Source organism: Rhinatrema bivittatum, chromosome 1 (assembly GCF_901001135.1).
Source record: "Rhinatrema bivittatum chromosome 1, aRhiBiv1.1, whole genome shotgun sequence".
NCBI lineage: Eukaryota > Metazoa > Chordata > Amphibia > Gymnophiona > Rhinatrematidae > Rhinatrema > Rhinatrema bivittatum.
The window spans coordinates 133,348,189-133,372,653 of record NC_042615.1 but is presented as its reverse complement, the minus strand read 5'-3'; the positions used below and the strand labels follow the sequence as shown (position 1 = coordinate 133,372,653).

The 24,465-nt window shown below is 40.3% G+C and overlaps 1 protein-coding gene across 2 annotated transcripts in view; it reads right to left on the bottom strand.

The window, feature by feature from the left end:
• Window positions 1-15,680: 15,680 nt before the first annotated feature.
• The window catches only part of SGCZ (sarcoglycan zeta), a 939,669-nt gene continuing 930,884 nt past the window's right edge, over window positions 15,681-24,465 (bottom strand). For both annotated transcript variants that reach the window (XM_029587183.1, XM_029587188.1), the window contains one exon: window positions 15,681-17,688. In XM_029587183.1, coding sequence (XP_029443043.1) covers window positions 17,494-17,688 — 195 coding nt within the window. In that variant the 3' untranslated portion in view covers window positions 15,681-17,493. The remainder of the gene's footprint in view (window positions 17,689-24,465) is intronic.

Genomic DNA, 24,465 nt, shown 5'->3' with positions numbered 1-24,465 from the left:
AGAGCTGAGACATATGAAAATAGAGCTTTAGAGTCAAAGATCAAGTGATGGATTTTTTTTGCGTAGAAGTCTTTCTTTGTTTTAAAGATGGAGTTCCTGTACTTGTTGAGTGTGGATTTGTAGATTGCTTGGTTCATGGTAGAGGGATTTCTGCGCCAGATATGTTCTTTGTTTCTGAGTTCTAATTTGATGGCCTTTAGTTCGGGTGTGAACCAAGGTTTTCTGTTGTCTTGAGCCTTGTGAATCACCTTGGTGGTTAGTGGGCAGGTTTGGTCAGCGACTTTGTTGGTGATTGCATGCCAAGATGTGATGGCTGAGTTCACGTTGGAGAGGTTGAGCTGTGGCAGGTCTTTGTCAAGAAAATTAGAGATGGTTTCTGATGAGCATGGTTTCCTGAAGTGAATTGTGGATTTGGGGAAGGAGGGTGGTGGAAGTTCTGTTGTCTTAAGGACCGTTGTGATGATAAAGTGGTCAGACCAGGGTACAGGCGTACAAATTGGTGGGGATGATGGATAGATGCCTTCGTTCACGAAGATCAGGTCCAAAGTATGGCCTGCTTTATGAGTAGGGTTGTCTATGATTTGTTTGAAGCCCATGAGCTTAAGTGCAGAAAGGAACGATTCGCAGTTGGAGGAGCGTTTGTTCAAGTCAACATGTAGATTAAAGTCTCCCATTATTAATGCAGGGGAGTCATAGTTGATGTGCTTAGATATGTATTCTATAATGGGAGATGGGTCGCCCTCTAATTTTCCAGGGGGGGCGTAAATGAGGCTGATGATGGGGATGGTATAGAGGTGCATTTTAAATGGTGAATGCACTCTATTGGACTTAGAAAGAATTATGGCTGTAGACAAAGTCTGTGGAGGGGCGAAGGGAGATAGGGGTTGTGATTCTAAGTAGAGGAACAGAAGGCTGCCCTATGGGGCTGCACTAAGGGGCAAACAAAGCTAGGTCAAATCTTCCAGACTAGTAAACTGCATCTGGAGATTCCACCAAATGTGTGGCAGCCCCTTACAACCAAGCTAAGGCTACTCATTTGTAGCAGTCATCAAACCCTGATGTAGTACATCAGAGCTGCCACACCTTTACTAGCAGAAAAACCTCTACCTCGTGGTCTGAATGTGCAAGTCCCTGGCTGCTCTGCAGTATGTACTCCAGAGATACAAATTTGTCAGCCCTGACACAGAAAATATGCTAGGCCCCAAAATGCACAGGCCACTGATTCTGGTTTACCTGTGGGATGGGCAAGACAAACTGTGTCTGACATCTTAAAGTGACCCAACACTAACAGCAATGTGGACACTTAAAGGTTGTGATTAACCAGTGAGATTTTAACGGCTCCAAATGAGAGTTATGGAATAGGCCACTGTTTAAAATGAACTCATAGAAAGAGTGTAGTGCCTGCTGACACACCACACTTTTTGGCAAATGCATTCTTTGGCCTTACAAGATTAGCAGGCCTCTGGAGCATGGGGAGAGAAAGTCAGGGCCTGGTGCAATGGCATGCAGACCTAACTGTACAAGCCACTTGTCATGTCAACGATGCTGTTACATCCCCCACAGCCTCCCCCCTCCCTCCATGTCAATGCCATTTGCTGCGAACACATAGCTAGAGATGGATTAGAGCCTATTATCACTGTAGAGGCCAATCATCTCTGTAGAGGCCATTTGAGCATCATAGACCACTTGCACATTGATGAAGTGGAAGATCTTTCTGTTGTGGAAGATCCCTGTCACAGGATGAGATGATGACTACATGAGTGCAGTCGATAGCTCACAGAACATTGGGAAAGTTAGCTATGGCATAAAAGCCTCTCTTCAATTCCATCAAGTCCTGCCTGTCCTGAGGAAATGCTATGTAGAGATTCATGCATTCAGATAAAGCTGTTATGACCTGGTCTAGACAGCAGAAAAAAGTGGTTTAGTACATTCCCCCGATGAATCCTACTGTTGTTTGGAAGGAGCCGCTTGCCATGAAATGCAGGGTGGCCAATAGTTTGGTGAGACCCGGCACAGCGAGGGAGCTTTCAGTGAACGGATCCAGATTCACTCTGATTTCTTTATATAATTCCAGGATAGCCTGAGAGCTGAGGTGATACCTGCTAACCACATAATCCTCTTGCATGCCCAGCAATGAGGCTCTTGGAGGAAAGATGTGCTCCCTGGATCTCCTCCACTATGCTCGCCTACATGCCAGATGTTGCCATGGGTACAGACCGTCCCCCTGTGAAGCCAGTGGTTCAGGCTCTGGTGCAGGGACTTCCCTAGGAGGAGATGGAACTTCCCTTAACTGTTCTTGTGGTTGCTGTTGTTCCTCTTGTTGTTGTCTGCAGCGAGCCTCTTGAAGCATTCAATTTACCCCAACAAGTAAACTTGCCACAAACATTATGGGTTTAAGAAGATAGGTCAGGTAAGAACAGGTGTTTTTATCGGCCCAGGACAGCTGGAAGGTGTGTCTGATTGAAGATCTCTTTTATGATGCGTGATAATAACTGTAATCTGCGATAACAGCCATGGGCACGCAATAAAAAGTTTTTTCGCCTTGTACCACAAAAAAGGGTGTAGTTATTTCTGACATTAAATCTCATGTTAGTGTGTGTTAAGTTATTGCAAAATGGAGAAGACTGCCTTAATTTGCATTAACTCCTCCCACATGCATACTAAATTTAAAATTTGCATGCTAACTTGCATTGCGCTGTTTATTGTGCGCACAACATGTGATAGACTCCATTTAATGAGTGTTCGGGCAATAACACACTTTGATAAATGACCTAGTCAGAAAGGCCTGTTCCAGCTCTTATGTCTATGTTCCATCAGTACAGTCATCTATCAAGATATCTTATTATTTTAAATCAGAAATTAGTAGGTCCTCATAAACATATTCCACCTGATTTGCACAGATTCAAATTGACAGAGCAGGGACTTAAAACTGGGGATATGGGTTCCCAAAAGTTTGATCATACTCTATGTCGCCAATAATATCCCTCTTGTGGACAAAATCAAATCTGATTTGGAGAAGTGGCAATCTCTTAACTATATCCTGGTTAGGCAGAATACATCTTGTATAAGGGTATCCTACCTAGATTGCTCTATTAGTTTTCTCACATACCCTGTAATGTCCCGAACTCTACTTTTTCTGCACTTAAAAGTGGTGTTGTTCGCACCTTTTTATGGAGTGGTTGACCAGCTAGACTAAAGCAAACAAAGTTGCTTAAACCTAGGCACTATGAATGAAGTGGCTCTTCCAGATTTTTAAATGTATTACTGGGAGGCTATATTGTCATGCCTGTGTATCTGGTTTGGTACAGACCTGCCATAGCTTTGGATACCCCTAAAGGAGGGTTATGTTGCAAGCAGTAGCTTGGCTGCTTTATTACATAAGCCCTCAACCTCTCTTTTTAGCAGGACTGTGTGTCGCTGCATCCTTAAGCTCTCTCATATGATCACCGTATTGCACACAGTTAACAAATGAGTAGGTATCTCACATTCTGCCTTTTCCTATATGATTTGTCTAGTAAGGAACTTAAGGCTGTCAATAGCTACTTTCTTTCCTGATATGATGGAGGGGTGGAGGAAGGATATCAGATTTTTGGGACAGCTTTACTAGGAACAGCAATTCAAAACTTTCACAGATTTATTAATGAAGCATGAGATTCCAAACCATTTAAAGTTTTTTTTTATATTACAGTTACAAAGGGATATAGGTAAATTTCAGGGGGTGGATGCAGTGGTCAAAGAGTGTGATGGTGGAGGATCTGCTTTGTTGTACGGCGGGAGGAAGTTGCATGATCACAAAATTATATTTATGTATTGGAAATTTGATTTGCCCTGAAGGGATGTCATCAGGTCTCATTTCGGTAAGGAATGAGGATTTACAATCTGACTTTGATTGGAGAGACTAGAGACAAATTTGGCATGCATTCAGGGTGATCTTCTGCACAAAGAGTTGAGAACTTTTGTTCAAGTTGATACGTACCGCACTTCTATTTTTGATACATACTGTACTCCTATATTTTTTTTTTCAAAATTCAATGCTACCAGCCCTGTGTTGGCAAGGCTGCAGATGATGGGGAGGATATCCACATGTGGTATGAAAGTGCTGTTGTGAGCGGGTTTTGAGAACAAATTATAGATTTAATCAATGAACTGTGTGGCCAGATTCCCCCAATAGAACTATTAAGGAAGTTTTAATGGTAGAATTTCTGAGTACTTAATATATATGTATAATATATACTCTTGTAGATGCTACATACATTCATTCTGACACTCAATCTGGCACAGATCTAAGGACTCAGAGATAATGTATATAATATAATTTATTGATAGTAAATATATATATATAGATGTATAATCCTGATGAATATATATATTCTCAGGTTTAGTTTCCCGCAACTTAGGGTATATGCCAAGCTAGCATCTATCTGCCCAGGTTCTTCCCATTACCTAGTTACAAAATGAGGTGTCTTGTACCATGGCCAGTGGTCCAAGGCCCCTCAGATGCCTCGCCGATACTGGGGTCCCTCCTCCTCCCTTCTGCATTGCCTGCTCCTCTGGTCTGGAATGTTGGGGCTAACTGTTGGCGCCCAATAACACCAGGCCTCAGCCCTCATCTTTATATATGTTTTTTCTGCATTGAATAGCAAGGAATACGTGTCTCTTGTTCCATTGGTTGGAACGTGAAAACAAATCTACACTCCCTGAAATATCACGGTGGCAAGCTTACTTTGGTCAACAGAGACTAAAGAGTTCATTATAACATTGCATGTTTGCTGTTTTTCATCCCATATCTTGAGGTGTATCACAATGTTTCCATATGAGTTACTTTTTCTGATTGGATTTATTGACAGTAATGTCTCTTATTAGCAGCAGTTTTTGCAGATTCACCAGCTGATCAATATCTGGCAATTAATTCATCCATGGCTCCAGCCCTGGCTATCTGTCTTGTTCCAGCACATGTGTTTGCTTTTTGGTGTAAATGTCCTCCTTCAGCAAACTGTTGCAAATTAAAAATAAAAAAATCAGAATCCTTGCAACATTGTCTCTGACATGGAAAGTCCCAAAGAAGATAAACAGTCTTTAGAGAGAGATAGAGACCTTAAAAAAAAGGTCCAGCATTTTTAGGGGGGTTTTTGGTACAAAATAAGACACCTCAGGGCTTCCCTGTCTTCCTATATCTTTCCTATCAATTAATTAATCTCCCCCCCAAAACTTTACATAACACTACCAGGTAGGTATATGTCTTCTTTGGTTCAAGAAGGATAGGATTTGTTTGAGAAGGATTAGAAAACTGACTATCATGTACATCATGCTGCCCATCTTACTAGAGCACATCCATTGTTGTATGTTGGGAAACTGAAGTACCTGACATTGCCATTTTGGAACTGAGTGACACTTATAATGCTATCTGGTCTCTGTATTGGGCTTGGTGCAGAGTAAGAGTTGAAGAATAAAAAGTTTATTATCTCCTATTGATTTTCTCTTTTGAACCTACCTGATGTAATAGTTTTCTATACGATTGTACTGTAATTTAAGTGCCTTACTTAATAAATACAATTTTATAGAAACACTGAGCAACAAATTTTCACAAAAGTCATGTTACGGAAATGAAATTAGTCAATTCTTATAAATGTCCATGTGCTAAACATGAATGTGACTGTGAAAATGCAAAATTGGCTCTAGGTTTTTTGTAATATGCAATAATATAATTACATCTTGAACTGCATGCCAATAGTAGGAGACCTACGGTTAATACCGTTTGAAAAATGAAGTCATAGACTACGTCTTAGATTTCTTTGCTTGTCTCTTGTACAGCTGTTCGGGAGCATCTCTGCGGAGTGTCCAGCTGTAGTCAGCCAGCATGAATATTTCAAATGCTCACCCTTTCTGACTGGGCTTCATATAGTACACTGCTGACGTCAGCTTACTCAGCAGCAGCATGGCAGTAGAACTGCATTGCATCAGAAAATGATGTAATAAACTCTGGATGATGTGTGCATGATGGTATTATGCAATATGATGCAATATTACATCATTCTAGGCTTATTTACAGTACTACTGGATAAATTTACATGACTAAACATAGAAAGTGAACTATATTAAATATCTTCAAAATGAGAGCCAATAAAAACTTTTCATGGTCATATTCGTGTTCAGCATATCAAGATACTACAGAGTAGGACCTTTTTAGGTCAGTAACACTTTCATTGTTGCCCAGTGAAATAAAGCTATAGAATTAATATAATTGGTTTCAAACTTTTGGCAATTTTTTTTATTTGTAGATAATTTCTAGGCAGTTTGTATACATGGAGGCCAATATTTAAAAAAGCAACCTCCAATGGATAAGTTAGCTGGATAAGCAATCCCAGATATTCAGTAGGATAAAAATACTGCTGAATATCCCCACATAGCCGTCATCCTATCAACATATTTTCCATCACAATCTTACCAACTGGGGTCCAAATGGACCCCATGCAGTTTTTTTGATTGACCTTGAAAATCATTGGCATTGAACATGCCTTATTATTTATTTCAAAATGGAAAACCGGATTCGGTGACTATGGGCCTCATTTTCTAAAGTATTGCAGGCCTGCGATACTTTAGGGAATGAGGGGTGGGGGGCCGAAATGGGGGGTGGGCCTGTGCTAGCTGGCAGCAATCGCACCGTCGCAGTGCAATCACTGCCGGTTTCGCACCCAATAGCGCCACCATAGGAGGTGTAGCTATTGGGGGCGAACTCGGACGCGAAAAGGGCCTTACCTTTTCGTTGTCCGTGGCGTCTTCGCAGAGTCGGCCCCAGTGATGCCCCAACTCCTCCTCTTCTGGGGCTGACTCCGCCCCCATTTTGGTATCGTACGCGAAAAGGGACATTTCGCGTGCGAAACATCCCTTACCGCGTGCAATACGTTTAGAAAATAAGGCCCTATGTTCCGATTGCTCTGATATGTGATCAACCTCATCATCAGAGTTGTCTGTATCTTCAAAATAAGAGTCATTGTTATCCTCAAAAATTGCTTTAAGAACATCTGCAGTAGAATACTGAGCATATTTCTGCCTAGAAGACCCTCTTGTAGACATTTTTACTGACTGAAAATGCAAAGAATCATTGAAAATGCAAAGAATCAGTAGTTGTACATTTTAAAACTTGCTTAATTGAAAGTTGCAAATGTTGGGGTCTTTTTGGACCCCCAAATAATAAATAGCTGCTGTAGGAAGAATAAAGTAGAATAGTTTAGAATAACATTTGAATCAGACTTACTGTGGGCTAAGTGACAAATTCCTAAAATGGTGGCTGAAGATAATTTCTGGTGTTTATAAAGCAGAAGCACATTAGTTCAATTGGACCCCAGTTGGTAGGATGAAGGTTAAAGTTGTCCTGCACCCTTTAGCTGGATAACTTTAAAACTAGCTGGCTATCTTTAGAATATTGATGGTTAGGTTTAAGTTATCTGGCCTCATTTAGATAAGTGCTGGTGATTTTGAAAAGTCATCATTTATCCAGATAACTTGTCAATTATCTGGCTATATTCCTTTGAATATTGACCTCATGAACTTCAATTAATTTAAAGAAAATTGAAAAGAGGACTCTCCAAAATTTCATCTTTGCTAAGGCCTGCTCATTCAATCTTGCTTGATTAAGTGCAGTTTTAGCACCACTGAAATTTAAGAGACCAACATTTCTTTTACTCAAATCATGGTTAAACAATAAAAATGTCTATAAGTGGTCATTGGTTCTTTATTTATTTGGATATTTTATTTGAATATTTTCTTGAGAATAGCATGGTCTCTGTATCTGAAATTCATGTTTTCTAACTTCTCCTGGCTTCTTTGTTCCTTTAAGTGAAGAAGAATTAGTAGTAATGAAAATCATAGAGTATATAAAATGATAATGCATTTATACTTAAAATGTTCATTAAAATGGTACTTACCATTTCACAGTCATTGCCAGTACCAGTCAGCCAAGAAGCTTCTGTACACTGTATTTAGTTATGTTCTGTTTTCACTGAGCAAAGATAATGCCTGCAGCATGCACAATGGGTTGTGAGACTGATAACAACAGCTATTTTTTTGTATTTAATTGAGAGAGGAACTACTTATTTATTTTACGTTTAACCAGGTCTACTTGGAGTTTTCTGCTTGCAGTTACTAAGTTGTTTATAAGAAAAGTCATGTCATCACATCCTAGAATAATAATTAATAAAGAGCAAAAAATGATTTAAAAAAAGCAATATCAGTTACAGACAGATAAAAGCTATCAATGGAAAATACTGGGGAATATTGCACCTTCATTAATGGTCCCATTTCTGCTCACCCCTCTCCACTACAAGTCATCATTTAGCAAGACATAACAAGATGTAATTAATATTTGTTTACTTGTCTATTACATTAGCTATTGGAATACAGATGAAAATATAATGTGCAAAACACAAGTACAGCAGGAATTTCTAATCTGAGTTCATTTCATACTTCTGAAGTAATAACTTTTCAGAAAAAAACACGACAATAGTTATCTTCTAATACCTTTTCATTACATCACTGAAATAAAAAAAGATTGTGTATTATTAATATTATTATTTTCATTATTATTATTAAATGAAAATATTATCTACAGATAGACAATCCAGTAGAAAAAAAAAGTTTGTTTTATATAAAGCAAAATAAAGTACTAAAACCATAGCTGTGCAATTTTGAAATTTGCAAAGTTCTGTTTTGTACTTAAAACCCCCCCCCAAAAAACTTATTGCATACCAGTAAACATAAGAAAATTATTCCTAAACTTTAAACAAAGTCAAGTTTGACTTGCAGCAAGACTAGTCTGAACAGCTATATTAACAATATGGCCTAGATACAAACTTTGATCTGAGACTCATCTGCATTAACAGTGAGTCAGCTGACAAGGCTTCTAACTTCTCCACTGCATTCATTATACCACTCAGACAATGATTTAGAAAGCAAAATCCTAAAAGAATTATAGGTTCTTGCATCTTAGTATCCTTAGCATCCCTAATTGGCTTTCTGCAATTGCCAGAGCTGTAACTTCAATCAATACTTAATAGTTCTCAGTTTCTAAATTGGTCTAAAGTGAATTGTATTATTCAATCAAAGCACTGTGCAAGTAGAACAATGTGAAATGCAATTGATGAAAACAGAGATTTTGTTTGGCACATCTTGTAATACATATTCTTTCCTCTTCTGGTCACATCAGGAATATTTAGAGATTCCATTATCCATTCCAGAATTCCATGATAATAACAGCCCCCCGGTAAAACAGAACACAATTGAGAATAATCCATACCTGAAAAAGCTGAAAAGATCAAATCTGTTTTTGTTTAATGTTAATTACTTGTCATCATTTTATTCCAATATCATTACTGTAGTGCAGGGGACCACAGACTATGTCCTGAGGGCCGGATGCAGCCCTTGGCTGAATTCCACCTATCCCCTGGCAGCAACGGCAGAAATAGTTTTATCCAGCCTGCAGCAACAATGACAGAAGGAACTTGATCTGACCTGCAAAGGTGGCAGCAGGAGTGCATTCCACCACTACCACCAGCTCTGATCCTTGAAGTTAAAAGTGCAAGGGGCAGCATGGCGCAGTGTGAGCTGGGCATGCCAGTGCAAAGCCACCACCGATGGGCAGAAGTATGCATTGCTGCTGGCATTAGCGCTGCTTGCGCAGGTGGAGTCACTTGGGCTGAAGACAGGGAGAGAGGCTACAGCATGCCATAGAGAGCTTCCGGCTATGCTGGAGGTTGGCGTAAACCACAGGGAGGAAGACACTGCAGCAGTACTGAGCCATGGGTGCTGCAGGGCTGCTAGGCAAAGCCAGATGAGGAGGATATCGGTTCCTGGAGTTCTCTTTGGAGCTGTGGAGGACATGGCTTAGGATCTGGATGAAGAACAGCTGCAGTCTGATTGTGCTTTCGTTGAGAAAGCATTGGTTGTGAAACACCGGTGGTGTCAGGCTTCTTTAAAATCTTGAATTAAGACAGTTGCTGTCTATTTTTTAATTTGCATCTATATTTTTCAAGGTGAATGATCAAACTGACCAGGTGGTCCATACTTGGATTTGCAGGACACAGCAACAGGCTTGCAAAAAATGTCAGGGCTTCATTTTCCAATATCACAGTGGTAATGCATGAGGGGGTGTGTCCTCTGCAAATAAGGCATTTGTGAAAGTGTTCTGGAGAGAGAGAGAGAGAGACTTCCTATAATGCCTATGCCCTAGACAAGTATTTGTATCCCTATGGGAGGGCCACCTAGTAACTCGAGGTGGGGATTAGGTATGAGCGTAGGGGGTTGGGGGCCACTTTCGCATTCAACATGAGACCTACGGAAAGAACAGTGGTCCCTAGTGAAGATTTGCTGGCCGTCGGAGTGAGGACACTCACTCCAAGAAAAGATTTGGGCAACGTTCTCTCAACCTAGCTTGATGGACACTCTACCTGGGCAACAACAAGCTAGGTTGAGAGAACGTTGCCCAAATCTCTTCTTGGAGTGAGTTTCCTCACTCCGACGGCCAGCAAATCTTCACTAGAGACCACTGTTCTTTCCGTAGGTCTCATGTTGAATGCGAAAGTGGCCCCCAACCCCCTACGTTCATACCTAATCCCCACCTCGAGTTACTAGGTGGCCCTCCCATAGGGATACAAATACTTGTCTAGGGCATAGGCATTATGGGAAGTCTCTCTCTCTCTCACCCGTGTCCCACTTTACATATGCTCCACCCCCCTGAATACAAAATTTGCAAATCACAATAACTCCTTGGAAAATGAGGCTCTTTCCTGCTAAACAAATTGTTCTTTAATTTGTTTGTGTTTTCCCTCAAATGTTGACAATTATTGATTTTAGCTTACATTCGGCTCCATTTATTTATTTATTTATTTGTTATTTTGGCAAACTAAATGCTAGTCATATTTCTCTTCACAGGAATTTTAATCTCCTTAGATCAAATTGTATTACTTTTCTTTAACTTTTTTGTTTTTAACCTTACACCTCCACAGCAGAAGTAAAGTTATGCGGCACTAGATATGGGCGCACGTTCAGGCGTGTGCGCACATCTCTTGGCTCTGCCCCAGAATGCCCACAACATGCCCCTTTTTTTGGCTGATGCAAGATATGCGCGTATATGCTTGCCTTATAAAATCGGGTGGACACGCGCAGGTGCCAGATGCATGCCCATCTCCTGATTTTGGCTCACGTCCAGATTTTAAAATTCACCTTTATTTGCACCTATCCATTTATATTCCAGTTAAACCAAATGAATCATATCTCCAATATGTAAGTATATCATGGCGTGACTGCATTACTTCATTCAGTAACATCTTTGCTAACATGAATATTTCCAATAGGTAGATATGTCAAAATTCATCATACATACTTATAAGTATATTAATACAGCACTATGCACATTTTAGAAAATCTCATTTCAATTTACAATTACAAAGACACAGATTTAGACTATGAGCTTTTTATACTTCATACTGTGCTTCATTACATATGCATAGTGACTACAACCAACAGCATGGTTGGTTTCTTTATATTTTAATTCAGTCTTCAAGGAAAGTACTCCAGAGTAATCCTTTGATATCGCTCTTTGGAAATGACTATATCATATATCTTTGAACAACAAGGCTTACTTTGATCCTTGTGAGCAAAATCAATTACAAAAAAGACAACATGAATTTAATTGAAACAGAAAAAATAAAAGTGTTTATTGGCAATAATATATTAGCTGGTAAAATCAGTACTATAATTTTAAACTATGTTTTAACCAGATTCCACCTATTAAAATGTAGCTTTCTGGGTATCAGGAATTCTTAATAGAGGAGTTTTATCATAAACAAGTATTCTATTCAGCTTTTCTGTTATAAATTCCTTTTACATTAAAGATATACACAGGTCAGAAAAGTCTAAAATGAGCTGATAGAAAACATTTTACAAATGGTGCATGTAGAGATGTATATAGAATTTGAGATTTAATTTCAGCTTGGTTTATATATGATGGATGTTTCACATTTTCCCCAGATTTACTGGGAAATATTGGAAATCTGGTAAAAATTTAACCAAATTCATTGTTGATTCACTGATTCTCAGGAATCCAAGTCAAAGCTTCTGGCTGCAAACATCATAAACTAGACAAATATGTTGAACTCCCAAGCAGATTCACCAGTTTGATTAACATAAATTGAATTTTTTTAAAGTTCAACAAACTACTTCAATGAACCTGCAAACATTTTATGACTGCATTTATTTTAGTGTCACTCATGAATTTATTGTCTGTTTAGTACTCTGTTATGGAATAAGAATTTGCATTGGAATTGAATCCAATACGACTGCACAATTATTGTTTTATTATACATCTCATATATGTTATTTTATGATTATGTTAATTGACCTTTAATTCTCCATTGATAGGGGAATGCAGGTAAATTTCTTTTAATTTCAGATAAGTTCTTTTTCTTTAAATTTATGTTTCGGTTTGCTTAATGTTTAGTTTTGTTCATTTCGTTTACTGGTTTGAAAATGGCCCTGATTAATCCTGAGGCCGGCACCATTTTCTATGGCTGTACAGCATTTGGCCGTAAAAGAAAGTGCTGCCTACATCAGAGCTGGTAATTTCATTCTTTTCTCAGTTTTTTTGTTTTAAGTTATTATTGACTTTCCAAAACAAAAGTTAGGTGAAAAAAAGTAACCTCAGTGGCGTGTTTTGTTTCATTTTTAAACAAAATGAAATGCAGTTATTCTGTTGTCGTTTTCATTTTCTTTAAAAGTGAATGCACATCTCTGTCCATTATGGTTAAGTATAACAGAATTCAAATTCCTGAATTAAATTAAATTAAATTAAATTAAACCTGTTGCAGGTTCCTCAAAGTATTTTGCAACTTTTTTTTTAAGTATGCAGATTGCTAGGTATTTGGCATGTCATAATAATTGTTTGTTTACTTTTCAATTTTGGAGGGAAAATCCTGCAGCATGAATTAAATTTATTAACTTGTCTGGTTTTGCATGGTATTCTGCCTCATTTAGAATGCCATTGCCTTATCTTCAGTGTACAAACACAAAAAAGGAAAATTAATGATATTTTTCACCCTGTATTTCAAAATTGTAACCCAGTAGAAACAAGAAACCATTGTAGTGTACCATGCATCAGTGACATTAACATTTTTTTTACTCTTTTACAGATGGAAGAATTTGAGGAAAACTAGCTAACAATGTCAATAATTATTGTAACAGCTAGTATGCTACTACATGAAACAATTGATTTACTTCTTTCTAGAGAAGAACTTATGATACAGTATCTGAAACCTTGACAGTATTGCCTACAGTACACAAATAGATAGATACCACTATGGTACTATCCTCGCTTCTCTAAAATGCACCTTCACATGCCACCCATTTTCTTCCTGTTATCTCAGTCTACAATTGGAAGAAGCAATTATGACCAGAAAATTAAAGGTATGTTGACATTTAAAAAGATAAAGCCATACTTTCTAGCAATCAAGACATCTTCATATAGCATGAAACATTTGTGTGCAAGTTTCTGGATACTCATGCTAAGTAGTTCGGACCAGATTTTTAAAGCAGTAATTGAGTGACTAGTATATTTTATCAGGAATGTGTACAAAAAAAAATAATTAAATAATGTATAAAAAACAAGAATAAACTGGAATTTCTAAAACCAAACAACATATATAAGCTAATAATGTGAACACTAAATGCTAGGTACAACAGTGAATTAATTCTTTACACTTAAACCATGCTTGTTAAACATTTTAAAGGATAGAGTCAAAACAATTTGAATGCACCTCCTGTTATCGTTATTAGTCCTTACCAAATGATGGTAAAAGAAATGGATAACAAAATCAGAAGCTGCAATTTCAGTTTTCAGGCTTTCCATATTATACACTAATTCTACCATATTTTGTGTTCTGCAATATGACCCATTAAAAAAGACTTTAAAGTAAAATGTGAATGATGCACTTTTGCTGGCTTTCTTGAATCAAGTAATTAATTACTGTACTGTACCTAGGAATATAACGATTTGATCAGCCATTCACACATCATTAATATATTTTTTCTTATGCTGTCGATCTGTGCTATACAGTAGTCAATTGCACAAGCCCAATTTAGTTGGACAAATCACAGGACTTGTGTTAAAAATAAAACAGTGATAATACTGATTTTTTTGCGCTTCCCTAACAACTTGCACACACCTGGTCTCAACGCGCTCCTTAAGTACCACCACCGAAAGTGCAGTCATCTCTAAATTGGAATGCAGCAGAAAATATTTGTAGTGATTGTTTAAGGTGACATCGATAAGGTAATACATTAAAATCATGTAGGGAAAGCAATGGCAAATATTGTAATAGTAAAGGAAAAATGCTAATGTGAAACTAAGCAAGAAAATGTAGTAGACAATTCACAGAGGGGCCTATGCACTAAAACTTGTGCTAACATTTGCTTTAGCATGCACCCAGTAAAAATGTAGTATGCATGCTGAAAGCCCACTTAACATAAGGTACACTAATGTTCTGTTCCCCTGTTAAAAAAAAAAAGCCTCTTCACTAGGTGTGCATGCTAACACAGTGATGGCAATTTTCAAAGCGCGTGCAGGCTCACATGTGCATGCGTTTTTCGGCCCAAGCCTAGGGACGCAGCCATTTTATAACATGTACACATATATGTGCACATGTCATACAATTGTCTGACCACATGCACATGTGCATGCAATTTTAAGTGGACACATGCTTGTGTGCGCAATTGCCACTTCTATCACATAAGTAAGAGGATTTAAAAAAAAAAAACATGCACGCCGATGCCAATGCAAGTTTTCCTATTTTGTTCCCAGTTCGCCCAGGTAAGAGATAGGACTTCCAAACCCCTCTAGTTTAAATACCCTTCCTCCCCACTGTTAAAACCCCTCTGATCTGTCTAGATTTTCATGTTTTATAAGTTCTACCTCATCCATAGCAGAAGTAAAATTACGCAGCAGGGGACCCTGGTGCACACCAGTGTGCATAAATATTTACACGCAAATTTCAATCCAGGAATGCCCATGCCCACGCCGCCCCTTTTTTAAAACTTTTCATTTCTGTGCGCAGTATGCGCATATCTGGGTGGCTTTTAAAATTCCTTTGTGCACCGGCACAATACATTTATGCATCTCCTAATTTTGGCGCGCATCGAGCTTTTAAAATTCACATTAAAGAGTGTAGTGTGAATGCAGTGCATATTGAAATCCCTCTTGCTAAGTGGCCTGAAGTGAAAGGACCTGTTAACATGGAGGATTTCATCCAATAAATACCTTGATCAACGTCAGGCCTCTACCCCGCCAATAAGGCTGATCCCCCAATATAGAGGGACATTTTAAAAGCTCTGCATGTGCCAAAACTGGGAGATATGTGCCTAAATCAGGCTGGCATGCGCCAAGTGGATTGTATAAGCCACCTGTGTACGTGCGTATCTCCTGCTGTGTGCACAAACAACAATTTAACAAAAAGGGATGGGGCAAGGGCATGATCAGGGCCTGGCAAGAGATGAGTGTGTAAATACTTACAAACCCTGGTGCTAACTGGGGTCCCCTGCTGCATAACTTTAATTCTGCTATGGAGGATGTGCAAGTTTTAAAACAAAAAAATGTAGGCAAGTCTCCGGGGTTTTAAGGATTGGGGCTAATGGGGGGAAGGGAGGCTATTAAACGAGGGGAGATTGGAAGTCCTATCCCTTAACTGGGTGAACTGGGAAAATAGCAAATGGCTTTAGTGTGCATCCATTGTAAAATGTCCCCACTTACATGGTAGATAAGAGATTTGCATGCACATGCGTGTGTCCATTTAAAATTGAGCACTTACATACATGTTCAGGGTTTTGTATAACGTGCACATATGTTGTAAAATAAATGCGTCCCAGGGCATGAACCAGCGAGTGTGCATACATGTGCACCCACATGCCTGTTTAAATGGTACCATCTTAGTGTGATGACCATTCCCCCTGATCAAGCCCCACTCCGACTTATCAAGACCCAAATCCTTGATCAATTCCCTACATGGAAGATCTCCCAATGACTAACTTGGTGGACCCCTTAAGAAAGACCCTCAGAGGCCATGATAGAAGTGAAGTGCCATATAGTAGCATCATTCAGAGACTGTAGCAGAGTCAACAGGACAGTTCTCACAATCATCCTGTCAATAAAGATCAGGATCCTTTAGAACTGTAGATAATCATTCTGGAGGGGTGGTGGGGATTAGAGGGTCGCAAACAGGGCAAACAGTTAGTAGTGGTCTTTCTTGAGTGCGGTTTGGGTTCGTCTTGGGAGAAAAGGATCTTCCATGAGGAGGTCTGAGTCAGTTTCAAGATGGATTTGAGTCTGGCACAGGGGTGGAGAGTGGGGCTTGATAGGGGGACTCAGAGATTGATCAACATGGGTTTAGATCAGAGATTTTCAGCCTTGTTGGGAAGGGGGTGGAGGCAGGGGTCTGACCTTGCTGGGTTGGAGGCTGAAATCCCCCATGCTTACCAGTCCTTTCACTTCTGACTGGTTAGCATGGGGAATCTGAAGACTATGTGCATACTAATAAATTACTTGCTTTGATGCAGGTGTTAAGGCCTTAGCATGCACATGCAAAATGGAATCTGGAGGGCAGCATACCATTCTAGTTTAGGCACGTCTGCCAAACTTGCTTATGATAGAACCTAATTTCCATGCGGGTATGTGCTAATTTTACTGCACTCCCATTAAGGTTTGTGAATACTAGGCTGCTAATGTATAGCATGCTATCTCTTTAGTGTGCTATAGGTCCTTACCATGCACAATAAACTTTAGTGCATAGGCCAAAAATGTCCTAAAGTGCAATACCCTGAATCTGATAACAAAACGTACCAATGTTTGATTTAAAGAAACAAAGTAAAAATCAGAACGGGATTTGTGTCCTTTTGTTTGTTAAAAATGGTAATGTGAATTCAATTCTTTAATAAAGCAAGCATCACATAATGCTTCAAAATTGTTAAAATTTGGGGATAAAAGCTTACATCCAAAACATTGAATGGAAAATTGTGCTTTCAAACAATGGTTATTTATCACACAGAGTTTGATAATTCATCTTCCCATTGGAAACTGGGCAAGATTAGTATAAGTGAATGCAGTATATAGATGTGCAGTCCTTGGCCAGTTCCTGCAAAATGTTTAAAACCATGTGCTTCACTTCAAGTAGCAAAGGCACCTATGTTATTCTCCCTTTTGAATGAAAGATAATAGCATGAGCCACATTTCTTGATGAAGTCTTCATTTATTTCTGGAAATCTATTCCATCTCTGTGCTAGGTGGTCACGTACGCCACATGAGTTTGCAGCATGGTATTCCTGCTTGCACTGGAAGAAGTGGTCTTGCATGGCTATTTGAAGTTTCTGATTTATCACAAGGGAAACCAAGCAGGACTGTGAAGCAGAAGGACAGTAACAAAAGGCTATTCTGGTGTGAGAGATCTCCAAGTCTTTTCAACTCCATAAACAGACATTGCTGCTGGATTGACACGTGGAGCCTGCTCCTGCAGGAGAAAGGTAGAGTTTGCCATTGGGACAGACACAAAGCTCATAGACAGTCTGTCGAGGATTGGCAGAGCCAGGCGCAGATGATGAAAAGGAACCCTGTGGTAGATTCCCTAGTCGGATTGTATCAGCATTTAGAAATATCTAGAAAACAAAAGAAACAAGATAGTGGTTTACTTCTGTCATTCTCAGCTGAATTCAAACTTTCTTGTTAACATATTTACAATATAGTGCCAAAGATGTCCTACAAAAATGTTTCAACAAAAAAGAGCAGATGAATCCCAAAATAAGTAAACAGTATCACAAAAAAGGGAAACCAATATGACCAACTCAAAAGGTTGTTGCTCACACATAAGCCAACAAGCTCAAAAAGGAGTATTTCAAAACCATTTCATATCAAAAAAAGAATTTTCTACAAAACATGTGAGTTTAGTATGAACCGCATCAGCAAGCCAGGCAGCGTATCTCCTGCAATGAGTGAGATCGCTCGGTCTTCTCAAGAAGAGAGATTCTCAAGGAGTAGAAAAACAATTTGTCAAATCAAATTATCCAGTGTGCTCGCTGTGCAGGTATATTACAACAAACTGTGCAATGGCAAACCTTCAAAAAGGCTGTATAATGACAAACTTCAAAAAGACTCAACAACGGCCAAGGTTTCACTGTGAAAACTTCATCAGGAGCCTATTGTTTAAATCTTCTGCAAGGGACAAATAGTCTCCATTGAACTTAAATAAAGAGACCAACTGGGGATCGAAATGTCTCCCGCTTGTTTTTAACACCGAACAGAGACAAAATGTTTGCAATGCATTTAAATTTAAATTACCGAATGCATGCATTTCCACTCCTTAGAAGACAATGCCATAGATATACAGTACTTGCATATGATGGACAATGAACAGCAGTTGTTTATGCACCAAATATTTATTTTAGTTTACTATCATGCCTGGTCAATTTCACAAATTATATTGACAGCTAATTTGTTCATTTTTTAAATTAGTAAACATGCATAAATTATATTACATAAAACACCATGAAATCTATTAGATTATATCTTTGCATTATATCTTAATTGTGAAATTTTCATGATGAATTTCAATTTTCTTCTGTACTTTACATAATTATGACCCATTATACCTACCATATAGCTTATAATATATTAAGATTATTATACTGCGCTGTTGACCTCCAATCAATAATTATGACCCATTAAACCTACCATATCGCTTATTATACTGCGCTGTTGACCTCCTATCACATCTGAGCTTTCCAATCGTTCTGTTATTGTGGTACTTCCCAAACCAGGGAAAGACCCTTTGGAGGTGGGTTCATATCGCCCCATCTCATTGTTAAACACTGATGTCAAAATCTTAGCAGCTGTTTTGGCGTCCCGGCATAATAATATATTGCCATCACTTATTCATGGGGATCAGACAGGTTTTGTTAAGGGCAGGCAGGGCGTTCGGAATGTGCGCCACCTATTGGCAGTGCTTAGCTCTCTGCCAGAAGCGGAAGCCCTGATCCTTAGCCTGGATGCCATATTGCAAGGTTTTATAATTCTTGCAATATGGCACAAGGGAAATAGAGGGGGTCTAGATGCATTCCTGGGCAGGGTTGAGAAGTGCATGCACTAGCTGATATTTGTAAGAAGTATATGCACATACATTACAGAACTTGTCTGAACATTTTTAAACCTGCAAATTGACATGCACAATTGAAATCTGACTTGTCTTTTTGTCTATGGTTTTTAAATGAGATGCCTGGGTGAATTGATGGGGATTAGAGGATTTAGGTGAACTGGAGAAGGACTGGGTGAACTAGTGGTGGTATTGGCAAACTTCCAAGTATACATGCAAGTAAGTATTTTAAGAATGATATATGCTCAAAGGGAGAATTTTCAAAGACTTAGGCATATAACAATTAGATGGCAACTTTCATAGCAGTATGTGGGTACACATGTGCATGTGTTAGTCGGCCCACGATCAGGTATGCTGCCATTTTATAACATGCATACGTATATGTGCACATGTTATAAAATAGCCTGACCATGCACACATGTGTATTCATTTTTAAGTGGTCATGTGCCTATGAGCACAAATGCTTCCTCTACTGTGTAAGTAGGGGATTTGAAAAGGCACACATGCCGATGCCATTTCCAGTTTTCCCAGTTTGTTCCCAGTTCACTCAGTTATGGGTTAGGACCTCCAAAACCCCTACTCTAATACCCTTCCTTCCCCTCCTTTAGACCAGACCTTAAAACCCTGCTGATCTGTGTAGATTTTGTTGTTTTACAAGTTACATATCATCCATAGCAGAAGTAAAGTTACGTGGCATGGGACTTCAGCACGCGCGAGGATCTATGTAAGTATTTATGTGCTAATTTCAAGTTTAAAATCAGGAATGCCCAGACCATGCCCATTCCCCGCCCCTTCTGTGAACTTTTCATTTCTGCACACAGTGGCAAGTACCTGCATATCCTTATATGTGCAAGGGTATGTTTTTTGATTGAAAACAGACAATTGCAGTGCTTATTAGTGTGAATGAGTTTAAAATGGTGACTTTTTCTCGGTAATATGTAATGCTGCATATCAGTGAGTGAATTAATGGATTGTTTTTTGAAGCAGTAACAGATTTAATAGTTTTTATAAATTTAAGTTAATGATTATATTGACCAAAAGTGCTGGTGAGAAAAACTTTAGAATGATAAGAGAAAGCAAAATTGCTTACCTTGTAATAGGTGTTATCCCAGGACAGCAGGATGTAGTCCTCACATATGGGTGACATCAGTAATGGAGCCCTATGTACGGAAAACTTCTTTCAAAGTTTCTATGAAACTTTTGAATGGCACCGGAGTGCGTACTGAGCATGCCCAGCATGCTATGATATTCCCTGCCACAGGGGTCTCTCTTCAGTCTTGTTTTGTAGCAATGAGCGTTAGCCAAAAATAAAATAATAAAACGTATGAGGCCCAACTCCGCGGGGTGGCGGGTGGGTTTCGTGAGGACTACATCCTGCTGTCCTGGGATAACACCTATTACAAGGTAAGCAATTTTGCTTTATCCCAGGACAAGCAGGATGCTAGTCCTCACATATGGGTGATTAGCAAGCTAGAGGCTGATTCATTTTGTGCTGAAGTAACCGTAAGGTATTGTTATTGAAATGAAGCAGCCGAAATCACAGCAGGTTGGATGTAGAAGGAGTTGGGATTACACTGGAAACAAGTTCTTTAAGACGGATTGTCCATAGGCTGAATCTTGTCTTCCCTCTTTGTCTAAGCAGTAGTGAGCTGCAAAGGTGTGAAGAGAACTCCATGTTGCTGCTTTACAAATGTCCAGAATAGGTACAGAGCGAAGGTGTGCTACTGAAGTTGACATCGCTCTTACTGAATGTGCTTTTACTCGCCCTTGAAGAGTAAGGCCTGCTTTTTCATAACAAAATTGTATGCAATCTGCTAGCCAGTTTGACAGAGTATGCTTACCCACTGCTTTACCTGGCTTGTTTGGATCATAGGATACAAACAGCTGACTGGATTTTCTTTGGGCTGTAGTGCGATTTAAATAGAAGGAGAGTGCACGCTTACAGTCCAAGGTATGTAGGGCTCTTTCACCTTGGTGGGAATGAGGCCTAGGAAAGAATGTAGGTAAAACTATTGATTGATTTAAGTGAAATTCCGTGACAACCTTAGGAAGGAACTTTGGATGTGTCCGGAGGACTACCCTGTCATGTAAGAACTTTGTAAAAGGTTCGTATGTGACTAGTGCCTGCAACTCACTGACCCTTCTGGCCGAAGTGATGGCTATGAGAAAAACCGTTTTCCAAGTAAGGTATTTAAGGTCACAGGTACTTATGGGCTCAAAAGGAGAACGCATAAGTCTAGTGAGTACTACGTTCAGATCCCATTGTATGCTTGGGGAATGAACTGGAGGTTTAATGTGAGCTAAGCCTCTCATGAATTTACTGACGAGAGGCTGTGTGGAGATAGGAGCGTCGTCCAGCTTATTATGGTAAGCTGAGATTGCACTTAAGTGTACCCTTACAGATGATGTCTTAAGACCAGAGTCTGAAAGAAGGTAAAGGTAATCTAGTAGTGATGTAGTGGGGCAAGTGAAAGGATCTAAATCCTGCTGAGTGCACCACAGCGTAAACCGTTTCCATTTGTAGGAATAATTCTTTCTAGTGGAAGGTTTACGTGCAGCTCTAAGTACCTGAGATATAGCGGATGGAAGGTTGAATTGCTGTAAGATCAAGCTTTCAACATCCATGCTGTCAGGGACAGGGATTGAAGGTTGGGATGGCGCAACTGACCCTGTTCCTGAGTTATGAGATTGGGAGCTACTCCCAGGCGAATGGGATCCCTGACTGAGAGATCTAGCAGTGTGGGGAACCATACTTGTCGAGGCCAGTATGGGGCTATGAGTATCATAGTCCCCTTGTCCTGTTGTAGCTTCACTAGTGTTTTGGTTATGAGTGGTATCGGAGGATACGCGTATAACAGGCCTGAGCTCCAATGGCGAGCAAATGCGTCCTTCGGTAGGCTGCTCTGCTGTCGGAGTAGAGAGCAGTAATTGTTCACTTTGTAGTTGAGCTGGGATGCAAAGAGATCTATCGTCGGTTGCCCCCAGCGCTGGAAGATCTTGGACGCTATTGTTGGATCCAAGGACCACTCGTGCGGTTGGAACTGACGACTAAGACGATCCGCCACTGTGTTGTGGATGCCCGCTAGGTAGGTGGCCCGTAGAAGAATTGTATGTGTCAGGGCCCAGTCCCAGATTTGCGCTGCCTCTTGACAAAGGAGGTACGATCCCGTTCCTCCTTGTTTGTTGATGTACCACATTGCTACTGTGTTGTCCGTCTGGATTAAGACAGTCTTGTGTGATAGGCAGTCTTTGAATGCATGCAGCGCATAATGTATAGCTCGAAGCTCTAGGAAGTTTATCTGAAAAGTAGCTTCGAGTCGTGTCCACTTGCCCTGCGTTTTTAGATGACCAATATGTGCTCCCCACCCTAAGGTGGATGCATCTGTAGTCAATGTCACTTGTGGCACTGGTTGCTGAAAAGGTAGACCTTTGAGCAGGTTGGGCATTAGCGTCCACCAGAGAAGTGCGGTTTTGAGCTCTGGTGTGATGTAAATAGGAGTGGACATTGGTTGAGTGGCTTGTATCCACTGTGTTTTGAGTGTCCATTGTAGAAGTCGCATGGTCAGTCTGGCCATGGGAGTTACATGAACCGTGGAAGCCATGTGCCCTAGAAGAGTGAGGCACTGGTGAGCCGTCACCTTGAATCGGTTGCGGAGATCGTGAGTTAAGAGGACAAGTGTCTGAGCACGGTCTTTTGGTAGAAAAGCGGTCGCTAGCGTAGTGTTTAGCTCTGCACCTATGAACTGTAGTAGATGAGTTGGTGACAGATGGGATTTCTGGTAGTTGATGAGAAATCCCAAGGAATGAAGGACTTGGATGGTGAGCTTGAGGGACGCGACGGCACCTTCTTTTGAATGACTTCTGATGAGCCAATCGTCTAGATAAGGGAACACGTGCACCTTTTGTTTGTGTAGGTGTGCCACTGCTGCAGCCATGCATTTTGTGAATACTCTGGGTGCTGATGCGAGTCCGAATGGCAGCACTCTGTATTGAAAGTGTTGATCTAGTACTCGAAACCGCAGGTACTGGCGATGAGGAGGGTAGATGGGGATGTGAGCGTAGGCATCTTGAAGATCCAGAGAGCAGAGCCAATCTCCCCTTTGAAGAAGAGGCAGAATGGAGCCTAGGGATACCATTCTGAATTTTTCTTTCTTGAGAAATTTGTTGAGATTCCTGAGGTCTAGGATAGGACGAAGGCCTCCTGTTTTCTTTGGAATGAGGAAATATCGAGAGTAGAATCCTCTGACCTTTTGAGGACCAGGAACTGGTTCTATGGCCCTGGTTCTCAGAAGGGTGGATAATTCTGTTTGAAGAATTATGGAGTGTTGATTTATTGAATGAGAGTGAAGTGGTGGATTCTCCATAGGGGTAGTTGAGAAATCCAACCTGTAACCGTGGGTCGTGATGGATAACACCCACTGGTCGGTGGTGATGGAGGCCCAATTGCTGAGAAAATGTTGAATGCGGCCTCCTACAGGTGTTTCGGGGAACGGATTTATGCTGCTGCTCTCTGGGGATATTCAGAAACCCGACGTGGCCGTTGTTTGTGGAGGCGGCTGAGGCCTCTGCTGCCTTTGCCTAGGCTGCTGGCGCTGTGCTGGGCGGCTAGGCCTCTGTCTACCTGCTGGGGGGTAGTATCTTCGTTGGCGATAGTAAGGCCTTCGAGTGTCTCTTCTTGGAAACTTTCTAGAAGAGGCCTGCGACTCCTGAGGCTGAGACGACAATTGCTTTAAAGTCTCTGAGTGGTCCTTAAGTGTCGCTACCGCTTCCTTTATCTTGTCTCCGAAGAGATTATCCCCCAAGCATGGTAGATCAGAGAGATGATCTTGGACCTCTGGGCGAAGATCCGATGCCTTCAGCCATGCCCATCGTCGTGCAGCTATAGCTGATGCGGACAACCTTGCTGCTGTCTCAAAACAGTCGTAAGTGGCCCTGACTTCGTGTTTCCCCGAGTCAAGGCCTTTATGTACCAGTGCTTGAAAGGCCTCTTGGTATTGATCTGGTAGGGTCAGAGAAAGTTCCTGCACCTGCTTCCAGAGGTTCCTTTGGTATTGGTTCATGTACAGCTGGTAAGATGTAATTTTCGATACCAGCATGGAACCCTGGAAAACTTTCCTGCCTAGGTTGTCTAACAACCTACTGTCCTTCCCAGGCGGCACTGAAGCATGAGATTTCTGTCTCTTCGCCTTCTTTTGGGCGGATTCTACCACCACTGATTGGTGGGGCAGTTGTGTTCTTTGGAATCCTGGAGTTGGTTGTACCAAGTACATGGCTTCAGCTCTTTTGT